Source organism: Pinus tabuliformis, chromosome 2_1 (genome assembly GCF_031772625.1).
Source record: "Pinus tabuliformis cultivar Carrire ecotype Pingquan chromosome 2_1, CPIR1, whole genome shotgun sequence".
NCBI classification, from domain to species: Eukaryota; Viridiplantae; Streptophyta; class Pinopsida; order Pinales; family Pinaceae; genus Pinus; species Pinus tabuliformis.
Genome location: NC_142299.1, coordinates 644,374,304 through 644,395,267, shown reverse-complemented (window position 1 = coordinate 644,395,267; position 20,964 = coordinate 644,374,304). Strand labels below are relative to the sequence as shown.

General features: G+C 36.6%; 1 protein-coding gene across 2 annotated transcripts in view; it reads left to right on the top strand.

The window, feature by feature from the left end:
* The first annotated feature begins 2,373 nt into the window (after positions 1-2,373).
* LOC149202221 (phosphoribosylaminoimidazole carboxylase, chloroplastic-like) overlaps positions 2,374-20,964 on the top strand; it is a 270,243-nt gene continuing 251,652 nt past the window's right edge. The window contains exons 1-3 of one of the 2 annotated variants that reach the window (XM_089403134.1): positions 2,374-2,897; positions 3,187-3,405; positions 3,521-3,632. In XM_089403134.1, coding sequence (XP_089259260.1) covers positions 2,602-2,897; positions 3,187-3,405; positions 3,521-3,632 — 627 coding nt within the window. In that variant the 5' untranslated portion in view covers positions 2,374-2,601. The remainder of the gene's footprint in view (positions 2,898-3,186; positions 3,406-3,520; positions 3,633-20,964) is intronic. The other variant, XM_089403135.1, reaches the window with a different exon arrangement.

Genomic DNA, 20,964 nt, shown 5'->3' with positions numbered 1-20,964 from the left:
CTTGAGCAACATCCATGGTTATAGATTTAGCTCTGGTTCAATACATGAGAGAACAACCTCGACTAGCAAGATGAGGTGCCATGAAAACCAACATAATCCATTTACCATAGAACATTGCATGAAGAGTGACAAGAATATCAGATTAGAGGAAGGGTGGAATAGATATGTCAACATGTAAAATGGTCTGAAGAAAATCCATTTCCCTAACCCAACATTAGAGGGGCCAGACATGGCACATGCTTTTACGACACCTTTGCATTAGTGCCAAAGGTGCAGAGTTGATGATCGAATGAACCGATGAATGAACCAACAAATGGGGTGTTATTGCCACAATGGAGGACTGAACGACTCCGTGTCGAGGTCTCGACAGAGTGTGACATGTGTCCACACGTTGCGAAGGGAAATCATTGTCCCTTTCGTGATGTCTTGTAATAATTGCAAACACTTGATCTAGAGAAATTCCTTTACCATTGGTTTTTTTTAACAGTAGGAAAACCTATCATAACTCAGTGGTTAAACCAACAATGGGGACAATGGGGACAACCATCATTGGTTGCTATCCACAAACACAAGTTGACTCATCATTATTATTCAAGGAAAACCACACTGCTTATAATTACCTGTCGTAGTTCGTAAGGGGGTAGCCTTTCATTACCCTGTTTCCTTATGTCCAAGGAAGATGAGCTCTTAGCCAAGTAGAAGCAATTTTAGGGCATACTCTATGCTCGTCCATTGTTAATAAACATTTTATTTTAAAATTTCCTTAACTTATTATATTAAAATTTAAATCTCATTTTTTTTAAACTATTCATTATATATTATTTTTGTATTACTTTAATCAATATTCATAAGATTAAGATTATTGCGCTAAATGGGGGAGATGTTATAATGTTTAACATCTTGACTCAGTCATAATAGAACAAAACAAAATTAAATAAAAAAAATAAAAAAAAACACAAATGTACCGTCTCATGGTTTTTTCCCACGGTATTTTTCTCTAATGTGGCCTATTTAAAGACTAATAATTTAACCAACATAGATCCATCTTAACTTCGAATTTACGAAGCTCGAAGATAGATCAATTCTCTTTTTAGTCTAAAAGAAAAGAGTTTTGCCCCTCAAAAGAGAGATTTGGTCCCTCTCAGTGCTTCATAGATCCAGAGTGAAGATGGACCTAGGCTGGTTTAGTTAAAATGTTTTATCCAGTAACCAATCCACATCCATCTTAACTCTGGATCTACCAAGCACTGAGAGGGATCAAATATATTTTCACTATAAAAGAGGTTTGTACCTAAGGCTTGATCCCTCTCATTGCTTGGTTAAATCGAGAGTTAAGATAAATCTAAGCTGGTTTAATTATTAATTATAATTATAGTTATTATTTTTATTTTATTTTATTGTGTCAAAATGTCTTAATTAATACTTGTAAAATTATTAATTTTGTTATTTTATGTTATTTTTATTTTGATTTTGATATAATTTCATCCAATCAAAATATTTATATAGCATAATAAAATAGGACAACTTCTCTTCCACATTAAACTAGAGAGTGTCTCTTAGTTTAATAATTATGTATTATTGGACAACTTCCCTTCCATATTAAACTAGAGAGCGTCTCTTAGAGAGTGTCTCTTAGTTTAATAATTATGTATTATTGGACAACTTCTCTTCCATATTAAACTAGAGAGCGTCTCTTAGTTCAATAATTATGTGTTATTTTTTTATATGAAAATTCCCATAGTAAATAACATGATATTACAAATTTATGAAATGTGTGTACGTTAAAGTGTCCGAACATTTCTATTAAACCCTTTACTCAACTCATTAAGATATCCAAGTGTCCAAACACCCTTTACTCAACTCATTAAGGTATCCCAGTGTTGATCTCTTTATCCAACTTCAAAGACAACTAGAAAGCTCAAATATAAAAGTGAGAATATTAATTATGTGATATTTCATTCACATTATAAATTTAGAGTTACAAATAAATTCTAATATAATACGGTAGATTTTAATTTATATTTTTGAAGTCAGTAATATTTATTAAAAAATTATTAATTAGTATTAATTTATTAATATTTATTTAAAATTATTAATTAACAAAAAATAAGTTTAAATTTTATTTTAAAAATAATTTAAATTTAAATAATATTAAAAAATACACCTCACTGTTGGTTTGACAAACTGAGTTTGATAGGTTTTTCCACCTTGGAAAAAAAAAATAAAAAAATTCAAATAAAATCATATAATCTTTAACCTTAACCATACACATTTAAAAAATTTTCAATTACAATTTAATTTTCTTAAAAAGTCATTACATGCTTAAAAAAGCATCAATAAAAATAATAATACTTGCAGACATTCGCATATCTGGGAATTTATTTCCACGACTTCTCTCTCCTGTGTACTGTTGATTCGTGGAAACTTTTAAAAATCGTCAAAATTTTAAATTCCATGGGTGGTTCTCCTTTTTTCACCGAAACCCTTCCACCAGTAATGAATACCTGGAATAGGTAAGTGGGCCTCGATCACATAGTTGCTTTCTCTATACCAGGCGCACACATAATCAACTATCCTGGTACAGCAGTCGGTTTCTTTCAGATGATGCACACGCTCAATCAAGAAATGTGTGGGTGTGCTTCTCTGCTACAACCACAGATGGATACTCTGTTCTTTGCCACTGCTTCTTCTGTAAGATTCTCAGCTTCTTCATTTTGCTGGCCTTTGAGGCCAAAAATCAAACCAAACCCATTTCATCTGTATTCTCACAAGCTCCACATTCAGCACATTGGATTTTATGGAGCTGGCAATCCACAGAGCTCTCATATTCGATCGCAGTTGAATTACTCTAGGATTTCCAGACAAGGGACACGAGCAGCGAATCAAGCAGCATCATGGTAAGTAAAACAGAAACTTCAATGTATATATCCAATGGCTTTATTGTTTATATTAAAAGCTTGAATATGCATGTTTTGAATTGGAAGTGAAGGGTATGCTCTTTGGTGCTGTATATAACATAGGCATTGCGATATGGCAATAGTTATTACAGACTTGACGTCAGTATCGAAAACATGGGTGTGAAGGATATTTTTCATTTTTGTTTTTATGGTATATGTGGCATGGGTATCGTGTGAATATAGAAATGATTTGCCTGTATTGCTTTTGTTTCTCCTGCTATATGTGCAGTGAGGATCTTTGTAGTAGTGTTATTGGGCTGTGTGATACAGTTGTGGGAGTTTTGGGCGGAGGCCAGTTGGGCCGGATGCTTTGCCAGGCAGCCTCAAAGATGGGCGTGAAGGTAGCAGTGCTGGATCCTTTGGAAAACTGCCCTGCAAGTGGTCTTGCCTACAAGCATGTTGTAGGCAGTTTCAGGGACACAAATGCAGTTCAAGAATTTGCAAAAGGGTATGGCGATGTTCTAGAATCCACTTGTTATGTAAACATTTCTTCTAGCTCCTTAGATTGTGTTTCGTAGCTAATATCTGGATATTTATGGTATTTGGCACCCAATTGGCAATAGGTGTGGGGTATTGACTGTAGAAATAGAACACGTGGATGTTGAGACACTGGAGATGCTAGAAGAACAAGGATTGGATTGCCAACCCAATAGTTCGACTATTCGGCTTATCCAAGTAAGTGGTTTCCTCCATGAAGATTGCCACTGCTTGTTTTCTTTTATCTGCAATGTCCCGGGTAATATTAATGATGACCTATATAATTTGTTTTTTTGAGCTGCAAATTACTTGCAGAGGTTGAACCTTTGCATCTAATCCATTATGAGAACAAATTTGCTTGACCATCAAAGTGTTGCAGTTCAACAAACCAGATACAGAGGTTGAACCTTTGCCTCTTGTTACAACTCATATTGTATGAGGTTCCACTTTGTGATTTTCGTCATATTTATGGAAATTTGCTGCTGGTTCTTTGGAGCCATTGGCAAATTTGGGGTGATTCATCTTCGTGGAGCCCCTTATCTTCATGGCATTATATCATTTGATGGAGGTCTTTGGTTGGAGAGTCTCACTTCTCATTAGTTGAATAATTGTGCTTGCTGCTTGGTGGGCTTCCGACATGTGCTTTCCTTGTCGGAATCTTTCTATCATGTCTGCATTTATGATTAGCTTAAAAATCTAATCTACAGAAACCCTAGTCTGATCTTGAGATTTACGGTTGAGATTAAATATAGTCTAAGTCATCAATGCATTAAATACACTTTATTATACTCAATTGTAAAACATAAATCAATTCACTCTTTCCTAAGTGAACTACACAATAGAATTAGCGGCCTCTTTTCCTATGTGGTCACCCTTGAAATGTCTTTAACCACTTCATGCATGTTCACATTGAAACCTGTGCATGAAACTCCTGTTCGAGTTATATTTCTCAATAGTGTGTAGCATATGAGGTGTAGAATATGGTTTTGTGTTTTCCCTCCAACTTCTTACTCACAAAAGCATAATTAGAAGCATTACCAGTGATGACTTGTACGACCGTCTTCACTTCTGGCCTATGTCACATGGTTTGGGTTTGAATTCGAGTTCCACAATGATTAAGTTCAATTCAAACTCGAAATTTTCAATTAAGTTTGTATGAGTTCGCCATTAGGTTTGAATTTATATATTTTTAAATATAAAATCTCCAATAGGCAAGGTTCCCATTTCAATTTATGAGGTCAGTCGATCTTGGTTTGATAGGCAAGTCACGAGGCAAAATATATAAAACATAAAATAATAAGAAATCAACATCAACAAACATATAAGTGAGAATCTTGATCATTAAACATAGATGGATAACTTATTCATGATAACATCCAGTTATCAATGACATTAATTCACAAGTCCATAGTTGTAACAAATTAGCAATATTAGGATGATGGGTTAAGGATTCATCATCTGAGGTTCCCTGTTCAAGCTAGAGAGGGCACACCTGTATGGTCCATCTGTTAGTCCAAACAAATTGATTACATTATTATAAGGCTTGAGGGTTCGAGATTGAGTGGAAGAGAACACGCCAACACTTACAAACTTATAGTAGAGAGGGTTTGAGCTCTAAGCGCGAAAGAATGAAAAGTTGAAACAACGGGGCGAGAGTGTAATATTGTGTTGCCTGGCAGGAATGTGTGCATCTAACTTTTACCTCGAAACCCTAGTGATTTTTTACCTCGAAGCTCATAAAAAGTTTGGAATTCCTTGAATTTGTGTCACTTCGAATTCGTTTAGGTTCGACATGAGGTTTGACGAACCTGAACGAATCTTAATTTTTTTTGGGTTTGATGAATTTCAAACCTTAAGGTTTGAGTTTGTTGAACCCCGTGACATAGCTTCTTCCCCATATAACTACTTCATCCAAAAGCTCAAACAATAGTCTTGCATCCTTTACATGACTAGATGCATCCATTGACGTCTAGGCAGTGTGTAACACAAAAGATTGAAAATATGGTTTTGTGTTTTCCCTCCAACTTCTGACTAGCAAAAACATGGTTCCTTGTGAGAAAGCAACAAGAAAATTAAGTATGGTATGGGACCTTCCAGTAATATATCCATTTGACATGATGGTAGATTCTGTTTTGGCATATGAGTCTTTAAAACTCTTTAGGTACTCATTTATGGATCCAACTTCATTTTGTAACAATTTTCCCTTGATGTCATGCAAAGTAGAGCATTTGAAGCTCTTATCTTCACTATTTATGGCATTTAAAATAGGTTCGTAATATGGTGTTCGAAAAGCATCAAAAGTGATATTTGCACCATACCATCGTTTCACCATGCATTCTAAAGTGACATTATTGTATTGCTTCTTCCAATGGCTATTGATGGTGGATTGAGTTTGGGTGATAGTGGTAGTGGTGGAGGGTGGAAATTACCATCAATCTTAGTCATCTTTGTTGTAGGTTTTTCATGGATTGGAGCAACATACCTAAAGGGATCCCTAATAGAAGGGTGAAGGTTAGTGGAGGAGCCTTAAAAACTAGGGTAGCCTTAGGATGTAAGTTCCTCCTTCTCTCTATGTCATCATCAATATCTTTTTGCTTCGCCTTTTTTTCATGAAGTTCTTCTATAAACTCTAACATTTCTTGTTTAATCCCTGCATTAATTGTAAGCATCATGTAACTTGCCCTTGACACCAAGTGTTCTTTCACTCTATGAATTCCCCCCACATTTTATCTTCTTGTAATAGCTTCAACTTTTTTCCCTTGAACCACATTAAGATGGTTCTGTGCCTTGTCCTTCACCTTTTTGGGGGCCATGTTAATGTCTCAACTAAAAAAACAAATATGCAATGCAAGACTAACTTTACTTGATTTTCTATAATTAAAATTTGCACTTTTATGAATAAAATAATGAGGTTTTGAAGAAACAACTTGGAATGGGCACAACAATTTTGTGTCAAATCGCCTTTAAGCTTGTAGTTGATAAGTAGACTAATGAAGTAGATGCCAAATCAATTGAAAGTAGCACATGAATAGTGCCAAAACAATCCCAAGCTTACTTTGAATCAAAATCCTTTACTATAGCTCTTTGATTTCCAAATGCTTACAAAACTCAATGAGAGAGTTGTGAGGGAAATAGAAAGCGGGGGGGGTGAGGGGTGGTCCTTTTATACATTTTGTTTAAAGTTTTGGGGGGAGGGAGGATTTACATGTAGAATTTTTGTGCTCCTTTTTTCGTCCCTAGTTGTTGTGTTGTTCTTGTTGCCTCAAAATCTAGTAGGCCTTGTGAGGGGAACTCACAAGGCAAGAACTAGATTAAGTGACAACATCATGAGGTGTGGTCCACTGTCACTATAGCCACTACCTCCTGCTCTTTAGTGGAATTCACATAGGAGGCTTCCCTATATTTGGTCACCTAAAAGATATATCAAGTTCAAGGTGTAAAGGTGACTAGAATAGGCCAAGAAGAGATACTGTACTTAAGGACAAGGCTTAGCTAGCACAATAAGGCAATGCACATTCTCCAAAAGGCCTAATTCGGGAACAAAATAACCTAGGGTTTACGGGTAAGCAAGGTCAATAGGCTTATCTAGATTCACAAGGCCAAGAAAAGTCTTGAAACAAATGTATACAGTCAATTTATGGCACAACAAGCCTTCAATAAGCCCCAAGTTGAAGCCTAGGGAAAAACTAGGGCTTTGTTAGGGCAAAATTTACCCAAGGCAAAGGACGTCAACCCTAAAATGGAGAAATTAGCCATGAAAAAGGTTGATTTTGAGGCAAATACCTCACAACCAAGTGTTGAACCCCTCTTTAAAGCAACACAACCAATCTTAGTTGAAATTAAGCCCTAACCATAGCTAGTGACTTTCCTTAAGAGGCCGAAATTCAGGTTTGGGGAAGAAAAATGTAATTTAAGTGTAGTTTTAGGTGTGTTCAACAATGTGAACAACGCTAGTGCCTTGACCTTTGGTGATGGAGTCTAAGGGAGGTTTACTTAGGACAAAATAGTAAATACTAAACCCTAGCAAGGAGTAATGGAATATGAAACCCTAGCTATCATTTTTGTGAGGGAGTAAAGTATATGAGGAGAGCCAGTTGAAGGATTCAGTGATGGGATTGTCACAAAAATTCTATAATGGGTAATGCATATAATACTATTGCTAAGATTCCATAGAATAATTTTCAACACTAACTAGCACATAGAAACCCTAGACAATTGACCATTCCATGCAATAGCCACAAAATATAAAGATATATCAAATACAAGTAACACTTACAAGATAGTCCGCATGAACCAATTCTTTATTGCTCCTAAATGACATCTCCAATACCAAAGAATAGCTCCATAAGCAAAAATCCACAATAGATCACATCTCCACAAGATACAAGACAAATTTCAGCTAGGTTGAAATTTCTTTGAGGGCCGAATTGATCTACAAGTGATGATTCAAATGAAATGAGACTAGCCTCTACTTATATGAGGTTAAGCTCAACTATTTTAGCCCGATGAAGCCCCTAAAAACAAGTTTGATCTCAAATAGACTTGGGTTACAAGCCAACCCATTAGCTAATGACAAAATATACCAAATTAGCCCACACATGTGAGCCATAACCTCTCAAAATGCTAATGTCATGTCCAATTAGGGCTCCAAATGCCACGCCGAAGTGTGCCGAGGTATTAAAGTGTTTGAAGATGCCTGAATGATCCAAAATTTGAGGGATGACACTCAAATTTATGTTAGATCTCCCTATAAGGTCCCAAGGGCAGTTGGGGTGCCATCAAGTGGTCTTCACGGGTCTTGTTGTAACATTATTTTGCATTTTACATTTATATGTCAAAAAATGAAAAAGAAAGAAAGAAAAGAAAATAAAAGAAAATTATATATATAGAAAAATAAAAGAAAAAAATGAAAAGGGTATTTAAAAAATGAATATGAAAAAATGATGAAAACCCTTAGAAAATAAAAAATATGTGAGCTAGCTTAAATGCCGCATTAGATAGTAAATTAATGAAGTCAATTAGTTTAAATCGCAATTATAGTTGCGATTAGCTAGTTTCTAATGAAGTTTTTAATTGATACGACTTGTTTGTCGTATATGGTATCGACTGCGCTACAATAAAGCGCCACGATCTCCTATGCCTAGATCGACAACTCTCATCAACTGCAGACCCCCCTTGCACCTCCGATAGTTAATCAAGGGGGGGTCTGAAAAGCGGATTCCCTCCATCCTGCCTTGTATACATGTCTCTCCCTCGTTGATTTTGGACCCCCCTCCTCCTAAACCATTTACTGCTCACTCGCCCTCCGAAATCCACCTTCCCTCATTCTCTCCTAAATAAAAACTCATTCCCGCTCCCGCCAAAATCAAACAACCAATCCTCCTTCTCCAATTGTCAAATTCCTATTTCAACCATGATTTACTGATTAATTATCCGTTTGAAGGATATAATCGTTGCTGAATTTAATGAACCCGCTCCATTAATGGATATTTCTAACAGTAAATGCTTTCAGTTATAAAATAAAAAACCCTGTTCAATTGTTCCTTTCTCTGTACTGTTCTACGAACTGAGCAACTGAGCCTGCTATTGCAACCAAGAAATCAAGCCGAACAACTTTCTTCCTCAAATATTGCAACCAACTAGCTCTCGGGTAACTACAGTCTCCTGTTCCATTTTTTTTCTTCAGAATGTATTCTAAGGGTAAATCTAAAACTGTAGTAGAAAACCCTATGCTTCCCCCTGTAATTGACCTAGATCACCAGCCCTTAGTAGATCATCATTACAAAATCTCCGAAACCAATTGTGAGTTTGATCTCTATGAACTCTAAAATTGGTTAAAACAAAAATTTGTTGATCTCAGTGACGAATTGAGTTTGTGGGACTCCTTCCTACCTCAATTCGTTTTTCCACAAACTCACCATTTCCCAGAATTTATCTCATGGTGCCATTTCAGATACATACCTAGTCAAAGAGCTATTGTTGCCCAAAACAATGACATCTTATTCACAATTACCCCTAAATCCATATGTCAGATGCTCCAAATCCAAAATTCAACCTCTCTGCACCCTTTCTCTGTAGACTCCCTCATGGAACTCTACAAAAGCCTAACTTTTCCCCACAAAGCTAAATTTTTTGAGACATTTCTGCCTGAAAATGTTCAATTGCCAAGAAAAAACCTACCTTACTCGTCCTTAATGTTTCCAGAGATGACAAAACAAACTATTTCTATAGTTTCCTATTTGTTGGGCTATCAAACCGATCAATGGGTTGATGAAGCAATTATAGGTTTCCTATTAGTGTTCTCAGGAGAAAAGCCTTTAGTTATTTTTCATTATAGTGAATTCTTGGCAGAGGTTATCCATGAACAATTTCTCAAATTTTCTACCGAAGGAGTTTTCAAGCATGCTTCAGTCTTGGTTTACTTATTCTTATTTCGCCAATCAGATAGATTTCAATTTCCACTACAGAAACTAGATGAACAGGGAAATCCACAGTCTGTGATTCATTGGACTTCCTTGGTATGGAAGAATACCAATGAATTCACATTCAGTGATTATATGGATCATTTTTTATATAGAGTTTCTTGCCTGCTCAACAGTGATGTTGAACCTAGAATTGGACCTGAGATTAAGAGAATTCTACATCTCAGTGAACAAACAAAGACATGTGATTGGTACCTATACCAAAACTACATAGAGATCAGAGTATATGGATGTGAATTGCCTCCATATAAATTGCCTAAGTTTGTTCCTATAAGGATTTTTGCATTAGAGTATATTAGGCAAATGATAAATATGGATGAGCTGCACTTTGTGTCAGCCAAAAGGAAATCTCAGTTTAAGATCAAAACTCAGGTTGGACCTTTCATTTGTAATGCCAGAACAACAACAAAGGAGGCAGATCTTCTCCTTAAACAAATGAAATTCAAACTCAGTTTTACATGGTCATATGATCCTTTAGGAATTGTCTCAAAGTTGAGGGTAGAGTAGAAAACTACTCCTTATGCTCACACTCCTAGACCTGAAATTGAGCAGTACATGAATCAAGATGAATGGCAAGAAAATACATTGCAGGAAGTAGAGGAACAAGTACTTTCTTCTACAACATCACAAACTCCAGTGCCACAGGAAAAGCAGGATAAAAGACCAAGGGAAAGTGTTTCCCCTCTAGTCTCAGAAATTCAAGGGAAAGAATTCCAAATATACAAAAAGAAGCAGAAAACTAATCCAACAAAAGAGTCTTTGCAGGAAGAAAACACATAGACTACAATAGTCTTAACAGGCCCTTATGCTACTACCTTCCCTCGAAATGAAGAAATTTTTATAGGGTCACCAACATCTTTAGCTTCTCAAGAGCCATTGGAAACATCTCAAACAAGAGAATTAGCCCGTGATCAGGCTGAACCAAGTATATTTGCAAGATATAAGGAAATCAAAAGGAAGAATGAAATTTTGAAAGCTACAACCTATTCTCAGTTCTGGAAGCAAACAACATCATCACAGCACAAACTTCTCTCTGCTTTTGATATTGAGAAAGGAAAAATGCAAATAGCTTTCCTTGAACCCGAAGTTCCTTTTCCTAAGACTGCAGATGACTACAAAAAATCCATTTTTTCTTTTGAGCTGAACAAATCCATCCTATTGATCAAATGGATTTGCATAAACAGACAAGTGAAATGCTATATTCTACTCTGACAAATTCAGCAATGGCAACATCCAGACTCCAGGCTTCAGTTAATAATATCCAGTCTCAATTAAAATTAGAAAAAATATCTTCTTTGGCTAAAGACACCAAAATAAAGTCTTTAGAGGATTTGGTGATTAAACTGGGATATGATCCCAGTAATGTAAAAGCTACTGAGGAGATAATTAAAAGAAAAAATGTTGATATTGTAGCCTTAAGGAAGCAACTCAAACTTCCATCTACTGAAGATCCACAAACAAAGGAAGTTAGTGAATTGGAAAAGGAGAAAGAAGATATGTTCAAAATCATCATTGAACAAAATGCACAAATTCAGAAAATGGAGACTGAAATAGAAAAACTACTAAAAGAGAAAGAGCAACAATCAACTCAATCAACAGTCATTCCTCTAACAACAGTTCCAATCACAAGTACATCAACAACAAGGGCTTCTACTTCAGCAACTACTACAATAGTGGAGACAGTCTACAGATACATCAACTGAATTAATCAGAGGTATGGAAGATTTATCTATCAGAGGGCAGGAGATTGAAAAACTGAAAGCTCAGCTTAATAATATCCAAGAACAAAAATTGAAAGTTGATAATGTTTATTTGTCAGAGCTTCAGAAAACTCACAGATTAACTCAGAGGATTGAATATCTAGAGAATGAATCTGCTATGGCACAGACAATTGCACAAGCAAAGGAGAATATCTGGATAGAGATTAATGAATCCATGAATGAAATTTGGCCTTCAATTGAAATTATTTTCGAGCAAGAAGAGTTAGCACAAAAATCAAAGAAGGTCATAGAAGTAAAGGAAGATTTGGGTCAGAAACCAGGAGAAGCCACTGCTTTGATAAGAATTTTAAATTCAAAGATAAGAGAAGAACTGGAAGAATATGAGATTAAAGATAGAACTAAGACCATTCTTGAAGTAAGAAGAATTTTTACTAAAAGAAATTGAATGCTACAATTAGAGAATAAATGTCATAATTTGGAGGCCAACATTCAAAAATTCCATAGAAAGTTTAATATACTGCATCAAAAAGGACTTCCAGGTTTAAAGGGGATGGGAGACAAATTAGTTCAATTGGAAAACTATCAACAAAAATTATATTCTATAGCAGTAGATAAGTCCAAATTTTCCACCATAAAAGAAACTATTACAGGGAAGGCATAAGTTTTGACTTATTGATCAAGCATGAAATAAAACATCTGTTTATAGTCAAGCCCACTTTCTAGAAATATACCGAAGTGGATGAAACATATAGAAAGTTAATTAAATATTCCATTCTAGATGAAGAAAGATGGGATAAATTATGTCAGCTTCTTGATTAAACATATATTGATCTTCAACAACAAAGCAACAACCTTTTTAGTTCGAGTCATCACCAGAATCCTCGAAATCAGTGCTAGAAAGCTTGAGCAGTTTAATTTTCCTATATTCTTGAACTATTTTTGTAAACAATTTTTAGATATTTTGCAAAGAAATCTTGATATTTAAATCAAGATATTTTGAGGAAAGTTGTATAAATACTTCATAGATCAAAGTACAAAGGGTTGAACCCTTGGGATAAGCTATTGAGCAGAATTGTATTCATCTGAAGTTTTTCTGATATTAATGAAAGGATTCTGGATTTGCCTCAAAGAAGCTTGTGTTCTACGAGTTCTTCATTGTTATTTCATTTCATATTGTAAATTTTTGCATATATTTAATTTTGAATGAAGAAATCTAGGTAAGATAAGGTTGAGTGTCAACCTGTCTGAAATCCCCTGTGAAGTTATAATATATTAAAGAGATTAGTTTATTGGATTGTTTGTCTAAGATAACTCCTCTACATCTTTAAATTGTCACTTCTTCATCAATTTAAATATATTTTTGTTGGGCTGTAAACATAGGTTACATGCATCTTTTCCATATGGTTAATTAAATACTCTATCTGAATATTTGATAGACCATAGATTCTTTGATTTCTGCCTTACACATCTATTTTAAACCAAATTTCTGTCAAGAGGTAAAGAACCAACCCTTTTATTATATCATGATTAATTAAGATTCAACACCTGTTTGAATTGGTTTAGAACATTGGTCATCCAAACATTAAAAAAAAAAACACAATATTTGAGATGCTCTGGCATAATTCCTTAACCTAGAATTATCTATAGAGGTACAATAGGTCTCCATCTATCAAATAAGGCCTCCTTCTCTCTAGCATTAGGGCTTCCTCTGGTGCAACAAGCCCTCCCTTGTCTCTCAATGGGAGACCATCCTCATATGGGCTTTGAATCAACTCCAACCCATCAGGTTGTGTCAAGGCTAGCCTGGGGGCATGTTGGGTCCAGTGGTGTCATCATGAAGAATCCTCAAAGCTAAGTCAAATTTGACCAACATCCTGGGCCTTGAAGGTACTCTGGGACACGCAACATTCGCTCATGTTGTCAGGAGGCTCTAGTCTCTCAACGTTGCATCTGCTAAGGCCATATACATTGAAAGGCCAGGTTACCTATGGAGTGGGTGCCCTCAAGGCTGGTCTGTTGAACCACCTATAAAAACAACATGGATTATAGTGAAAACAACCATCCATCAGAGACCAAGATCAATAATGCATCTAAGTGGACCAAACTTGAATGTTAAGGGCATATTAATACTTCAAACAAAGATCACCTTCCAATATCTGGACCAAGTCCTCACAAAGGTGTTTTCTCCCTTGGTAGGGGTGGTTAATGATCAACCCTAATAGGTGCTTTCAAACCTTAAGTGGAAGTGACATTTCCTAGGTCCACCCCTCAACCAATAGGTGTTAGTGTGCAATATGATGATAACAAAGGGGAAAAAGCTTCATGGTCAAGTGCCATGGCCAAAGGTGTTGAACAATGTAACTAGGTTCAGTCTTCATAATGACATGTAATCATGATTTTATGTAATTGATGTAAAGAAAATAAAATTATTTTGTAATGCTTGAGTCATGGGTTTCATGCTCAAGGAATTTTATTTTGTAGTTCAAGCTCGCATTGTGAGCTATTAGGTTTGGTCATCAAGTCATAAAGTATATTGAGTCAATGTCATGGATTGAAGACCCTTTTGGGCATGTTACATATGTATTTGAGTTTAGAAGATCCTCCAAGACCAAGTCAAAGTACCTCCAACAAGTCGACCTTCATCAAAGCAATCAACTATCTCTAAAGATCAAGTCGGCCTAGAAGCAATTGCAAGTCGACCTAAAGTCGTGATCAAGAAGCCTATATAAGGAGGCACTTAACCTCTCTCAAGGATACACTACACACTTGTCATTCAAGCACAAGTAAGAGGAAAAAGGTGCGAAAGAAAGGAAGATGAAAGAAGACAAGAAGATTGAAGTTTTTGGGTCAGTTTTGGATCACTTCTCTCCACACGTGCAAAGAGATCTAGGGTTTCGATCTATTGCAGAAAGGTCGAATTGCAGTCACATCAAAGTATCAAAGAGTGGGGTCAACAAGGTCTAGTTTGAAGGACGAAATCACCAAGAAAGAGAAGGAGGCATAGCGAAGGCAAAGGGAGATAGATCTCTCCATTATCTTCTCTCTCATATGATCTAGGGTTTTTGAAGTTGGGGCCGAAAAGTTGCAGAAATTGCAGGTGAGCCAAAGTTGTAGTAAGGAAGGATGAAGTTGCAGTAAGAGTGTTGCTGAGGTCGAAGTTGAAGTCAAGGAAGAAGTTGCTTTGACTTAAGGATTGATTTGGTCTTGGAGGATTCTTGGTCAAGGGTCTAGGTCTTGGAATTTGTCAATTGAAGATTCTATAAGAAGAAGAATTCGTTTGGGTTTTCCTCTCAAGATTGGAGAGGTTTTGGCCCTAGCTGATCGCCTACATCTTGTATCCTTTGTTTCATTGTTCTTTATGATTTGATCGTTGTTTGATGAAGAAAGAACACATAATAATAATCAAGTAAAGAAGAACATAATCAAGAGAAGTAAAAAGGCTTCACAAGCAATCATCAAGTAAAGAGAAATCACCTAATCCTAATGCCGTAGATTTCTCAACATGGTATCAAAGCTAAGTTGACATATCAAATGGAAAGGGCATCTCATCAAGGGACACCCAATCATTCAAGGACCAAATCTTGAGTAAGGCATCAAAGCGAATCTAGAAGATCATCTTGAAGTCAAGATCTACAAAGAAGTGCCAAAACCCTAGATTGAAGAAGAAGTCTTGGGATCCTCAAGTCATCATCAAAAGGCCATAAGATTCATCCAAGAGAAGCAAGATCAAGGATGTTGTCATCATCATCAAAAGTTCTAGGGCAATCTCCCTCTCGTTGAAGAAAGGATTTCATCTCAAAAGAAAATCTTTATCTTTGAAGAAGATCATCCCAGAAGTATCAAGACATCATCAAGAAGTCATCATCAATCATCATCAACAAGGACATCATCATCAAAAGATCTAAAGTGATCTCCTTCTCTTTGGAGCCAATGATCACTCTTGAAGAGAACTAACTTCATCAAAAAGAAGTTTTCTATTATTTATATCATCATCAAATTCAAGGAGGCAGCAGGTGGAAAAAATATCTCCACAAGTAAGTATATTTCTGCCTACATCTGAATCTGTCAAAACGTCTTTTTCCAAGGAAAGCAACAAATTGGTTGGGGCTTCAAACTTTCTTGCATGGAAGAAAATGAAAAATCTGAATCTCATTGAGAATGAGGTCATGAAACATGTTAAGGGCTCAATCACCAAACCTCCAAAGGAAGATGCTCAAGCACTTGCAAGATTTATGAAAGGGGAAGTAAGGGCTCAAATAATTCTCATAGAATCCATCAAGGATCCCCTCATCCCATATGTATCTAAACTCAAAACTTCAAAAGAAATATATGCCAAATTGGTAGAGTTATTTTCCGTAAGCATTGCAGGAGAATTATCTCTGTAAGACAAGAACTCTACAAGCTAAGGATATCAAAAGAAAAAGGAATAACCCCATATTTTATGAGGATGTCTGAAATCAGGGATCAATTTCAAGATTTGGGAGAAATAATGTTTGACAAAGAGATGAGTACAGTAGTGCTAAATGCACTGCCGAAGGAATGGGGTAACTTTACTTCAAGCATTTATGGGAAGAAAGAAGCTACTCCATTCAAGGATCTATGGTCACTATGAAAAATTGAAGAAACCAGACTGAAGGCAAACACTGATGTGGGATCAAATAAGCAAAATCAAGCATATGCTACAATAATGAAAATAAAAGGAAAATTGGAAAGTTTGGTCCTAAAAAAAAGAAGAACATGGCCAAGATTTAGTGCTATGGATGTCAAGAATACGGGCATTACAAGAGAGATTGTCCTAAGCTAAAGAAGGACAATAACAAAAGAGGAAGAGAAGAAGCCCATATCACCAAAGAAGTGGAGGAAGTTGAAAAGAAGAAATTCAAGAAAGAGGAAGTAAAAGATCTCTACTATGATTGAGATAGTCTTCCTCACCTAGTTCTTCTCAAGTTTCTGTTTGCAAGTTTTCTATTGTAAGATATGGCTACCATAAGTCTCTAAGAATCATGATAGGATACATCGTGGCATCATAGAAGCATTGAAAGCAAGAGCTCGTGACATCATCATAGAAAAGCATGAAAGATAGCTGAAATAGAAGTCCATGGCAATCACCTATAGAAAGATATAACTCTTGGTAACCTCATTAGAAGCATAAGTGGTACTTATGGGAAAAAGGAAAAATTCATCTAGTACAAAGCTCATCATACATCGGTCAAAAGGTAAACATTTGCTAAATGAGGATACTCAAGACCCTCTGTTGCAATCTTCATTGGAAGATTCACAGTTTAAAAAGAAGCAAGGGTTTCATCAAGAATTCCAACTTGTAGGAATTCATGGGATGATGGTATGATGTCAGAAGAAGTGAAGCAGGTCAAGGAATTGAAGATCTTTCAATTAAGGAAGCTGCTGAAGGATGTCTAGATGACCTAAAGGAAAATGAGGTATGTATGCTTGTATTTGATAAACTAGAGTCATGTCATATGGTTGCAGGTAACATGGATAAATGCTTTATCTTTGAGAGCATGATCAAAAGAAAGGATCCCCTTCTTTAAAAGGATGTGGGAAAGCATGTTTCACACTTTGACTTGATGAAATCAACACAATATGTCCTCATATGTAATATGAGGTGGTTGACAATAATTAGGAACTCTAACTGGAAGTTCCTGGAAAGGAAATATGTAAAGAAAGAAAGGAAGAGATCATGAAATATGCAACTATGGAGAGGGCAATCAACATCCAAGGACTAAAAGGTTTGACTATGGTATCTCCATGAAAGATATGAAGACCCTGATGAAGTCTGAAAAGGAAAGAGACCCTTGACAATATATATCTTTTGGAGATGTGTCAATATGTATGCAGGACGCTGATGCAAACAAGAAGATGTCATGATGAAAGACCATCACAAAGATAATTTTGATTTAATGTTCATTTCTTATTTTTGAATAATATCTGGATGAGCTTATGCAGGGCTGCCAAGGGAAGAGCTATGAATGTCTTCCACAACTGATGCCCATGTAGCAAGATGAAAAGTCCCTCAGAAAACATGGCATGAAGAAGGCAACATGGCATGAAGGAAGGCCAGATATGGACTAATGGATCACTTTCCAATGAAAGGAATAATGACATGATTGACATGACTCATGGATGGAAGTGATGGATGGTCTGTGCCCTACGAAGAAGTCCTGAAAGATGTAGACTCTATGACAAAGAAGAAATTCATGACATCAAAGAAAGGAATTCTACAAGCAACTAGTTATCCCATGATCTTTACTTGAAGAGTTGCTAGAAGCAAGTCCCTGGTCAAGAGGGAGCTTGGTCAAGTCCTTGGTTAAGAGGGAGCTTGGATACATTCATGGTTATAGGAATGGGTACATTCCTTCAGTGGAATGGGTATGCCCTCCCTAAGTTGAGAGGGAGAGATAGATACATCATTCTTGTCTTCACTTGGGAAGCCAGAATGGGGGATTGGGTAAACATCCAGCATCTGATACTCTTTGACAATGAGTTAGGGCATCCAAGATAAGAGTAGTTGTAGAGGACCGATATTTTTTTAGGATTGGGAATCCAAGATAAGAATAGTCCTAGTGGAACACACTCTGAGAACAAGGGTGGGGTATGTTTTGAGAGAGACAATGATGAGGGTGTTTATACATCATTGGTCTCGCCAACATTGAACTCTAATCTTGTGGTGAGATAGCGCTGTTAGTCAAGGCATTGCTATGTGACAATGCTGTTTGATATGATGCTATACAAATGGGTTACCATTCCGACTCTTCTTATGAGAATCTTTAGATTGAGAATGTCCAAGTACTTGATATGGATTATGAATAACTCCCTGGTTAAGTGGGAGTGTTGAAAGGTGTAACTAGGTTTAGTCTTCATAATGACATGTAATCATGATTTTATGTAATTGATGCAAAGAAGAAAATAAAATTATTTTGTAATGCTCGACTCATGGGTTTCATGTTCAAAGAATTTTATTTTGTAGATCAAGCTCCCATTGTGAGCTATTAGGTTTGGTCATCAAGTCATAAAGTATATTGAGTCAATGTCATGGATTGAAGACCCTTTTGGGCATGTTACATATGTATTTGAGTCTAGAAGATCCTCCAAGACCAAGTCAAAGTACCTCCAACAAGTCGGCCTTCATCAAAAGCAATCAACTGTCTCTAAAGATCAAGTTGGCTTAGAAGCAATTGCAAGTCGGCCTAAAGTCATGATCAAGAAGCCTATATAGGGAGGCACTTGACCTCTCTCAAGGTTCCACTACACACTTGTCATTCGAGCACAAGTAAGAGGAAAAAGGTGCGAACGAAAGGAAGACAAGAAGATCAAAGTTTTTGGGTCAGTTTTGGGTTACTTCTCTCCACACATGCGAAGAGATCTAGGGTTTCAATCTGCTATAGAAATGACGAATTTCCATCACATCAAAGTATTAAAAAGTGGTGTCAACAAGGTCTAGTTTGAAGGACAAAATCACCGGGAAAGTGAAGGAGGCACAACGAAGGCAAAGGGAGATAGATCTCTCCATTATATTCTCTCTTATATGATCTAGGGTTTTTGAAGTTGGGGTCGAAAAGTTGCAGAAAATTGCAGGTGAGCCAAAGTTGTAGTAAGGAAGGATGAAGTTGCAGTAAGAGTGTTGCTGAGGTCGAAGTTGGAGTCATGGAAGAAGTTGCTTTGGCTTAAGGATTGATTTGGTCTTGGAGGATTCTTGGTCAAGGGTCTAGGTCTTGGAATTTGTCAATTGAAGATTCTATAAGAAGAAGAATTAGTTTGGGTTTTCCTTTGAAGATTGGAGAAGTTTTGGCCCTGGCTGATCGCCTACATCTTGTGTCCTCTGCTTCATTGTTCTTTATGATTTGATAGTTGTTTGATGAAGAAAGAATACATAATAATAATCAAGTAAAGAAGTACATAATCAATAGAGTAAAAAGGCTTCACAAGCAATTTTCAAGTAAAGAGAATCACCTAATCCTAATGCCCTAGATTTTTCAACAAAAGGGACCAACTGATGGGGTGTCCACATCCTGAGTGTATGCATGCAAGTAGGGAGCATTCATCGTGGCATGATTTTCCCTACTCGGCTTGATTTTTCGACCCCTCTTGTAGGCCTTTTACTTCTTGATTATTCCTTTTATTACCGCTTATAGCTCAAGGGTTAGAGCTTGTTTATTATGATTTAGCAGTATGATTACCCCTTAAGATGAGTCAATTTATCGTTCATTAGGGTTGGGACATGCAAGGGTTCCTTTTGATGTAATCGAGTATCATGCACCCAGGAACTGGGTGATGGCTAATGAGGAGGGGGGAGCTCATGCTAGGCTTTTGCCCACATGCTAATCTTTTGTCCGTGACCATCTTTTGCACTTTGATTTTCTTCTTTTTCTTTCATTATGGCCATGATATGCTTTTTATTTTCTTTTAGTTGCATCAACCTCTAGGGCAATGGTTTTCCAGCCCTACTCAAGGTATGTGAACATATGTGTGCCAAATCCCTAAGAACCAATGACAAGTTGAACTTGAAGAATGGAAGTGAGATATGGGGCTTATAATGTGACATGGAAAATGTTAAGTATGGTATAGGGAAGAATGGAACACACTATCTCAATCTTGGCTTTCTTGGTAGTGCTCCTTTGGTACCCTAAGGAGGTCCCATTGGACTAGGGCTAAAGATTAACCCCCTCATGTAAGATGAGAGAAGAAATTATGCCCAAGATCTGTTAATCTTCTAGATCACCCTATTATCCAAACTAAATGCCTAAAACAAACAAGTATAAGCACCTGATTGCAAAATGATCAAGATACCTTTTGAATAGTAGCCCACCTTCATCCATATGTAAATGCTGGATGGTGAGAGGCACATGGCAAATTGTTATGCTCTTAACCTGCAAAAGATACCCAAATACAGAATATGCGAAGAAAGATACCCAAAACATAGAACAGTGAGAGACAACAGCAAATATTTTATTATTCAGAAAGCAATGTTCACTGGCCTCTTCGAGGGGGCAACCTCCAATAGAGCAAAGCTCGATACAAAAATAAGACACGATGCTCCTCGCAGGGAGTCTCTATCCTTTATATATGACTCATACATGCAATACCAAGGATCAATACCATGGGTTTTATTAATACCATCTATCTAATACTACGACCCATTTGCAACTAACTGTGGTCCCGTCATTAATTGCGGGTTAACCACTTACAATTATTAATATGGGCTTTATTGACTCTTGACTATGACTCGATCCCATTACATAAATAAGGGGGTTAGGGTGGGACCCTAACATGCCCTCCCCCTTAAGACTACCCTTGTCCTCAAGGCTGAAG